We start from the raw sequence: 9,968 nt of genomic DNA, 5'->3' as shown, positions 1-9,968 counted from the left end.
CTGAAATATTGCGATATTTCAGTGTATCAATATTTTCTTACACCCCTAGCAGATATTAAGGTCCGATATTGATTTCCCACCTTTAAGCTTTGTGTTTGTGTTTTGGGAGGGGAGATGTTTGGTCGAGTGGTATCTGACTTAGTGACACTGATCAGCCAGGAATAACTGAAGTAGAGAGCATGTCAGTGGTCTGGTCATTTTGTTAAAATATTAAAAAAAGACACAAGTGTGTTTGTGCATATATGTATACAAATAATTTTCAAATCAAGTTCAAAATCCTGGTCCTCACATTCAGAGCTCTCAATGGCCAGTCACCTGACTACATTAAAAGTCTCATCTTCCCTTACAACCCCAAACACAGCCTACGCTCATAGGATCAGCATCTCCTAATGGTTCCCCACACACGTCTCAAGACCCGAGGTGACCGAGTCTTCTCCTCCATGGCCCCCAGGCCCTGGAATGAACTTCCTATCCATCTGCGCATGCTTGAAAGCAATGATACATCCAAGAAATATCTGAAAACACACCTCTTTAAACAAGCTTTTAACTAACTAATTTCAGCATTTCTCTGCAGCCTGACCTTTTAGTGTCTGTTTCACTAAACCCTACCTACTGACCATACAATTCATCATATTAATATATGATAAACAGACAGTACTTTCATCCAAAATCATTTCAATTTATTAAAAATGTATTTTTCTAAAATGTACCTGTACTCCACAATCTACCCATTCGGAGACCTGCCTCCAAATTAATTTCTGATTTAAAAATCCTTCATCTTAATATGTTATTGTTTTACTCTGCCCTCCCCATTTTTGTCTAGATATTATTTACTTGTTTTATTTTTCGGATTGTACAGTCTTGATACTTCGATGGTTGTACAGCTTTTATACATTTTTGTTCCAAATTTTTATATATCCTGTTCTGATTGTATATATTTTGATTTGCCTCTGATTGTACAGCACTTTGTGAATCTATTTCTATGAAAGGTGCTGTATAAATAAAAACTTCCTTCCTTCCTTCCTTCCTTCCTTCCTTCCTTCCTTCCTTACTTACTTACTTCTTACTTACTTAATTTGAGTGTTTGTGTGATATTGGTAAATATTGGTTACTGGCCATAACAGCAATAATATTGGATATCAATATGGGCTGAAATTTTCATATCGGTGCATTCCTGAAATAAATAAAGGGAAAAAATACAAATTAAAAAAATTACTTTGTAAAATTACAGATCCTCAAAAAATGACATGCAGCCTCTTGGCCAGGTCATGTTTGTAAATGAGAAGTGATTCTCAAACAGTTTAYCTGGATACATAAAGGTTAAATAAATAACTCAAGTACTACAACAATGTACTTTGTTACTATACACCTCTGATTCGCAGCTACTACCATGTCATGTCAATTTTTATCTTACAGTAATATCTGCACATTTCAGTGAGATATAATTTTTTTAGGCTAAAGTCAATTAGCATGTTGAATGTTAGCATGTGGCTAATGAACATAAGAATATGTTTACTAATAATTTACATTTAGGGATTTTAGTTACATSAAAACTTAAATATTATTGGCTAATTGTGTTTTTAGAGCTATATTTCTGAAGATATCRCAGCAGTTTCTCTACTTGACGGAGTCACGGTGAACAAAGAAGAGTTGATTGGTTTTCAGTCTCTCTGGATTTGCTGACATTTACTTTAAGTAAACTTTATTTATATATCACCTTTCACAGACATGAACATCACAAAGTGATTAACAGAGAGCAAAATAACTAAAAACCAGAGGTTTATAGTAACTAAGTACATTTACTTTGTTACAGTACTTAAGTAGTTTTTTTTTGAGGATTTGTAATTTTGCCAACTATTTCTTTAAATAGCTACTTTTTACTTTTATTTCATTACATTTTAAAGCTAAAAATTAAACTTTTACTTCTTTACTTAAAAATCTAACACCTAGTTACTTGTTACAAAATTAAATCTGTCTGAACTCATCATGAAAGATGATGTTTCTGCTCTAAAAAATGAAGTGTTGAATTTACTCAACAAAGTCGAGTCAACTGGTTCCACTAAGATTAGCTGAGTAAATCGATTAAAAAATATACATTAACTCAACCTGGCTTAGTGGAACCAGTTTGTTTCRGTAAATTCAACAATTTATTTCTTAGAGCGTGTGTAAAAGTACTTTTACTTTCCCAATTTTTGTGAACAGTTTTATGACTTTTACTTGAGTAGTTTTCTCATCAGTGAAATTTATTTTTACCAAAGTCATTTTCTGTTCATRTAATTTTACTTTTAGTTATTWTTTCAAGTACWTTATAGACCSCTGCTTAMAACAACAAAAACAGGTCACAAAAATAAGGAAGACCAAATTAAAAACAGTAAATACTTAACTGAAYAAAAGTACTTTACTAACAAGAAGCTGTAGCAGACCAGCGCCAGCAGATGTCAGCACTCGATGACGTAAAAAGTAAAGTTGCTTCTCAAAAATCAATAATGTGAACGTCCCCCACTGCTCCCCCTCCTCCTTTTTCCACTCCATTTCTCCCCGTGTCCTCCCCGACTCTCTCCCTCCCGTTATAAAACATCCGTCCACGCTGACAAACAGATGTGCGAACGTCTCCGCCGGTCCTACCTTCAGACACCTGACCCTTCCTGGATGAGCCTGAGGAGAACCATCTCCCGTCCGGACCGCCGCCCTCACTCAGTGTTTCCCCTCAAGTTGGGCAGCTGATAACGGCTCAGTTAGTGAGGAGAAGACCCTTACGTTTGTTTTGTTTTTGGCTGAAGCGAGAAGCTCGGGGACAGCTGACATGAGGGGAGACGCTCCACAACGAGGCGTGAAGACCACATGTCTGTGGGCCGCCGCTGCGCTGCTGTCACTCATCTCTCTAGTGAGTTAAATGTCATTTTGATGTGAGCTTTTTTTCCTATTTGCATTTTATACCTCAACATACCCGTGAATAATTGTTACACTCTTAAAAGCTGGGAATTAATAAAAACAGATAAAGAATCTGTCATTTCGAGATGATGGTGGGAAAAATGTGTGTTGCGCAGTTTAACATTTTATCATAAAGTGAAAGTCATTTTTAACACCAGTCATCCAGATTTCTATCACTTCTGCTTATCTCTGTGAATTTAGATCACGTCCGTTTAAATCCAGGATTTCCAAATCCCTAATGTGCATTTTGAGTAACCCGCTGTCCTCGACACCGTCCGTCCAGCGCTGCCTTATTCATCCCTCCTATTTACAGATGTGCTTCAGCAAAAGTACATCTGACAGCACGGAGGAGAACAGCCTGAGCCCATTATGACAAATACACCAGAATGCTTGCAAGCTCACTGCCTTGACAGTTTGTGACAACCCAATTCCTTTAATCCCTGAAGAGACAGTAACCCCTCACCCGCTGATAAATCTGTCAACAAAGCAATCAAAGCAGAGCAGGAGCCACTCCCCTCTCTGAGAGGAGAAAATAAATAAATAAAAATCCCTAAACTTAATCCGCACAAACTTGACTGGCCTTAAAAAGCTCCTGTGGTGTTATCTGTGTTTAATTTGCATAGTGATGGAAAGAAGTCAATTACTATTAATTATTCTCTACAACTTAATACCCATTATCGAATTGAATTCACCGTCTTGAAAACCATAAACTCAATTTCACAGCTGACTAACCGCACTAATCATTTCACCCCCGCTTACTTCTTCTTCTTTTYCTTCTCCTTACTTTATGGAGCCCGTCTTGATTTAAAGGAAAACAATTCTTCGACTCCAAGAACAACAGCATTCAGTATCGTGTGTTCTCCCTTTTGTCACTGAAGACAAACAGTCATTAGGAGGGTTAGATGTGCCGCACAATGGCATCATGGAAGTCGATCTYACACAGCATTCCTTGACAGGAGTATTTTCCTTTCCCTCAGACTGGGTTGCCAAATTGCTTCGCTATGCTTTAATGGGATGATCATAATTGTTTCGTACTTGGTGCATCCTAAGCTTTCGCCTGCAGCTCCTTCAACAGATTGACAGACCCATGGGAACCTCGCAAACTTATTTTGGCCGCCTTTGAACCAAGTCGTGTGTGAAATAATATGATTATGCATTTTTCCTCTGGGTAAGTTGAAAAACTGGTGGCTAGGTTTTTTTTTTCTTCTTCTTCTTTTTCTCCCCCACATCCTCCTCCTCCTCCTCCTTCTTTAAACTGCCCCCCCTCCTCTAATATCCTGCAGTCTGTCCTGGCAGAGTATTTATCCTCCTCAGAAGTCATGGTGGTAATCGTGCCCTGGCCTCTTAAAGCACCGCGGCAGCGATATGACTCGGTTTCATCCACAGTTGCCTGTGATGTCTTGACACACTTTGTGATTTGTCATTATCTCTGACCCCCCCTCAGGTAACACTTTGATATCACTCGGAGAATATAGACCTAAACTCTCGGTGAGTGTCAAACGCCCCCCCGTCTGATCTGGCCTGATGACGGGAGACCTCGCCGGGCAAGTTAAGTTCAATGCAAATGAGTGCGATGATGATCGTATCTCAAGAGCCCAGCTGGGAAAGAAAAGGAAGATACTCRACACTAACTATCTTAGAACATAAAGTAATATATTATTTCATAAACTCAGATGAGTGGGAGTACTAAGATGTGATTAAAAACATCAAAAAGTCATGTTTTAATAAGATTTGAGTTGGAGAAAAAGTCCCAACAACCAAACTCAGCCTCTCCAAACATCATCACCACTTTTTATATCTTCAATTAACAAAACGAGCTAATTAGTGCTTCTCTTTTCCAATTTCTTTAGCAGTACGGACAGCAAATCTGTTAATTTTCTCGGCACACACCATCCAATCTGGACTGAAAAGTGCCTCCTCCCCRATTCCTCTATCAGCCCCAGTCGCTCTCCATTCTGTTAAACCTAACCTGTCGCAGCCACAAATCTYCCCCCACACAGCAGCCACAACATTCAGGAAAATGAAAAGTGACACACACTTTCATTCTTCCACGCAGGGTTTTGTGTAGGAGCCAACTGCAGTGTCATCTGGCTCCTCCAGCGCTTCTATTAAAGGTGGAATTTGTTGGCTGTTCGGGGGTCCGGCCCATAGAATATCCTCCGAGCTCCCGAGGGAAGCCGGGGGTTGTTTATCTTCCTGTTTCAAAGAGCGGACGCCTGCGCCTTATCACAGCCCCCGCCAAGAGCAGATAGCATTTAGGTTTGTCCAACAAGCACGCCTGTACGCTGCATCTGGCAATCTAAGAGTCGTTTCCTAAAGGACTCCTGCACGGCGATGCTGTTTGCCCTTATCTTGTTGAGGAATTCTGTCTCGTAAGCCRAATCTATAGAAATAATATTAACCGGCAGGTAAATGAGGTTTTGAGGAGGGGTGCATAACCACCTGCAGGTGGAGAAGTTGCCAAACACAAAGAATAAAAGCCACTAAAAATCACTGGGTGAGGTGTTTGAATATTTTTAAACTGCAAGCCGGTTTAATAAAGAAGGAACTCTACACTTGAACAAGTTTATTAAAACTTTATGTTGATGATTATGTGCTTTTATATAGAAAAGTAATTACGTTTTGGAAGGAGTGGTAAATAATTCAGCACAAATTAATACAGAAAATACAGGAGTAGCAATAAAAGGTCCCAAAATAGTCTGGAAATTAAAAAAGTTGATCAAGTGCACCTTTAAAGCAGTCACTGTTTTTTTAATATTTCTATTAAACACTTTACTTTGTGATCGCAAATATTTAAGTTTTAGTTGTGGGTCTGCGCTGTTGGGGCCTTAATGCATGGAGTTTGCATGTTCCTACCGTGCATGTGTGRATTTTCTCAGGCTATTCCTAAAGTCCAAAACTACATCCCTGTTAACAGATTCACTAAATCGATATAAAMGGTGGACAAAGACATAGCTGTAGAATTTGCAATCTTTCCTGGTTTTGACACAATTTCTCCTAAAATCCAGGTAATAACTAAAACTGAGTCAAGCCAAAAGATTTAAACAGRTTTTGTTACATATTCCAGCTGAAGATCTTCTGTATTTTTCTTCTGCACATCATAAAGAATTAACACGTTTAGTGAGAATCCCCAGCAGAAGGATGTGGTATAAATAAACTGTTTCTATGAGTGTATGTTCTCTGTAATGAAGAGACGTGTTAGTGGTGTGAAAGTGTGGCTCTCTGACGTGTTTGGTTTTTTTTATGGTTTGTGGACAAACTGATTGAGATAAATGTGTTGTATTGGGACGATGACACAAAGAAAGATACTAAACAGTAAAACACAATAAAATGAATAGAAGTCAGTGGTGGCAAAATGATCCTAAAAGTATCAAAATGTTTCTATGAGAAGATTTTTTTTTGGTTAGTTAAACATGACAGCACTTTTACTTCTTTTAAATATTCATCTTTGATTTTGGCATTTTGCATGAACTATTTGAAGACTATGAACTGTATCAGGTGTTCTAGATGATGTTGTCAAATTATTTTTAATAATTTGTTGGGTTTGTCTACGTAGTTTTGGACAAATCAGCCAGATTTCCTTTCAAGATGACTGGACAGTCTTCTTTCTGATGATTAGTCCAGAAAACACCAATGATGATTTTGTCAAATTCAAGAGTAGGTGCTCCATTTATTTCCTTACAGAAGAGCAGTTTATGTAGCTTTTTTGATGGCTTTAAAGTAGTCAACCAATTGTCCAAATAGCTTCAGATTTTTATACACTGCTTTATTAACACCAATTGTTGTCTTCTTTGTAGGGTTGGGCATAATCGTATCATGCGCAATTAATCATCAGAAAAACATTAATCGATTATTTTTTGGCACTTGACGATTAATATGATTAATGCCACCAGGTGGACTGACTGGAGATTTCTCTGGTCAGWCCGCTCAGTGCTCCTCTTTGCTTCAAATATGATGAACATTAAAAAAATGTTCTGTAATTTATTTATATATCAACACAATTTAAAATATGATGTACGGCCTGAAGTCTGTAATTATGACACTAAATTAGTCATGTGACTAGGAAATAAGGGTGTCCAGGGAAATAATCGTCAAATTAATCGTCGGCTAAATATCACAATTAATCGTGATTAATTTTTTTGCCAATATTGCTCAATCCTACTTCTTTGTCAAATGTTACTTCTCAAATAAATTCACAAAGGACTTCACATACTGTGTATATTTCTTTAAGTTATGAGTCTCTATTAAAAATAAAATCACGATGGAGGAACTAACGAGTACAGGCCTCCAAAGCACAAGTCTGTGTTTTTTTCAAGAGATTACACACAAAGCAAAACCCTCTTCTAGACATTTATTTGCCTAATTTAAGATGTTAAAAGGCATAAATTGCTGTTTGATTAATCTGCTCATAATGCACTTTAACACAGTGCAACTAAGGGCAACTGAGTGCAAAGCTAATGCCACTTTTAACGATGGGGGGAGTTTTGTTTATCCTTGTCTGATATTCATTAAAGCACAATATTGACAAACCAATATGTGTTAAGCCCAGAGTTATCAAAGTGTGACTGTTGACCTTTATTCTGCCTGGTTTGTTGTTGTCTTCCCCAGTTTCTCGCGTTTTTCCTCTCTGAGGTATCTCTTTCAGGCACATTCACGCCTCCAACACACACTCCCTTTGTGCCTCGTTCGAGTGTTTTCTCAGCCGAGCAGAAGTAAATCTTGGTCCTCCGAGTGTTGGTGCAGTCAAACGGGGTGTTCCGGATGTAAACGTTGCTTTAGTCAGGACTGCCTCTGATCTGCCTAATCTCCCCGGGCTGGATTACAGGTTGGGTTCTAATCCGTGAAGTGGGGGTCTCTGTCGATGTGCCTCTGAGTGCTCTAATCCAGAGACTGTCAGGTGCTTTAGATGAAAGCTAATTGCATGTCACAGTTTAGGGACCAGACATAACGCTGGCGACAACACAACACGGCTGAGAATTAACTGGAGAAGGCTGGGCACACGCTCTGTGAAATCTGATCATCTTAGAACRAAGGAAATACTGATGAAATCCTTCCAAATATATCCAAGTGACATCTTTTATTTAAAAGTTACTGAGATCATGAAGCAGCAGAATATTCTGGTGTTTTAAAAAAAACATGAATGAAGTTTCACAAACTGTTTTAAGAAAAGAAAACCCAGTATTTGTTAGGTTTACTAATTATTTGCCACATCAGGACCGTAAAATGCTGTGTCCTCCCAAACACAAGTCACACTTTGKGTGATTAGTCTGACAGGCGTTTAAACCAGCTCGAAGCTGTTCCTTAATATCCCCCTGATCTGGTTTCAGGACTCCACCGAGACTGAAACCCAGCTACAGAGAAGCATCAGTAATTACTGCGCTTCCAAAACGATATTTCATTTGGTGATTAGAGACTACAGCCTTTCAACAACTCAGAACAGAGACCRTCAGGAGGAATACATGAACCTCACAGTTTGGATTGCCAGACAAAAGGGCATTTGGATACATTTTATTCATATTTGATTACTGGAAGCAGAATAAGAAAAATTAAACATTACACAGATTTAGTTTAATTTTATAGTGATCTTACAATCTGTTTATGTTTTGGAAGGAAATCGTGTATTATACAATAAAAATCAAAAAACTTCAGTTATTAAAATTGAGAATTTGTGCAATTTTTACCCTGAAGTATTTGTACAGTGGCTGATAAGATACCATCAGACTAACTTATTAGAGTTTAACTGTCCCAACGAGGCAAGAAAAGGTTAAAATTACAACTTCTTTTTAGCTCGTCGCTACAAACATCTTGCTCCAAATGTAGCTTTCATTTTACCCTTCAAAAAAAAGTAATGTCTGCAAATGTTTGTCTATGTCCAATCTTTCTCTGGATGTGAAATCTTTTGATTTCACCCCGCGTATCATTTAAAGAACGTTCAGGTCCAGAGATCACGGTTTGTTCTCATCAGGACATTCGTCATCGAGGCCTCTTCAAAACAACTGGAGGCCATCTTCTCAAACCGCTGCTCTCTGAAGCCGAGTGCATGAAATGAATCCACGCTTCAGAAGGCCATCACAACTCTTGCAACAGTTCGCTCCGAGTGCGCGCCGCACGCCGCCTGACCTACAGCGCTACAATGTCATTCACTGAACTTTCTGACAGGCAGGAGACCTTAGATTCAGCGCATTGATCGCAGGGTGAAAAGTACAAAACGTAAGTGTGTTCAACCAGATATATCTACTGTCACGTAGCGCGGCGGCGGTTTGGACCCATCTGTCACGGGCCTCCTCGGTGAGGAGGAATCTCGGCTCCTTCATCTGTGTGAACGTTAGAGGAGAGGCAGAATGATTCATCAATCATCCATTCAGGGCACATTCGGCAGGTAATCGTCTGCTGTTGGATCACGTCTTCAGCCGAGACGCTCGTCATTCATCTCTGCGTACGGCAGAAATGCCCCTTTAATCTTGATTAAGACTTTTCACACGTTGTGAGAYGCAATTATTGCATTTAATGACTTTTTACAGGCTTGAGGAGACATGAAGTGTGTTCTTGCTTATATTTGTTGTTTTTTGGTTTCATTAAAAGACTTTGGTATGTAAAAATATTTAGTCCAGTGGTGTCCAGAGTCAGTCCTCAAGGGCCGGTGTCCTGTAGGGCTGTGTATTGGCAAGAATTTGGCGATACGATACATATCATGACAGAGGGGGCACGATACGATATATCCCGATATATTGCGATACTATAAGCAAGGCGTTATATTGCAATATATATTGCGATTTTTTTTATCCAAAAATTATATTAAATAAAAACCTCTTACAGGGGAAAAAATGAAAAACCAAAATTCATTGTATCAGAAAATTCTAATATTACAGAGACATGCTTTTGATACATTTAGCTGTGTTCTGCTTTGTATGTATTTTATTTGTTTCATATTTCTTTTTTCAACCATGTTTTCAATTATTAGACTAAATTTGACAATAAATAGTTTGAAAATATTTTTTGCAGCTTTTAGTTTTTAATATTAATTTACAATATGGTCA

General features: G+C 38.4%; 1 protein-coding gene across 1 annotated transcript in view; it reads left to right on the top strand.

Moving 5' to 3' along the window:
- The first annotated feature begins 2,546 nt into the window (after positions 1 to 2,546).
- Positions 2,547 to 9,968, top strand: part of LOC106523102 (neurexophilin-1) — a 12,267-nt gene continuing 4,845 nt past the window's right edge. Inside the window, exon 1 of the mRNA XM_014016413.1 lies at positions 2,547 to 2,884. Within this exon, the coding sequence (XP_013871867.1) occupies positions 2,804 to 2,884 (81 nt within the window). The 5' untranslated portion in view covers positions 2,547 to 2,803. The remainder of the gene's footprint in view (positions 2,885 to 9,968) is intronic.

This window comes from Austrofundulus limnaeus, unplaced genomic scaffold (assembly GCF_001266775.1).
Source record: "Austrofundulus limnaeus strain Quisiro unplaced genomic scaffold, Austrofundulus_limnaeus-1.0 Scaffold144, whole genome shotgun sequence".
NCBI classification, from domain to species: domain Eukaryota; kingdom Metazoa; phylum Chordata; class Actinopteri; order Cyprinodontiformes; family Rivulidae; genus Austrofundulus; species Austrofundulus limnaeus.
Note: the sequence above shows the minus strand (reverse complement) of the source record. Positions and strands in the feature narration are given on the sequence as shown.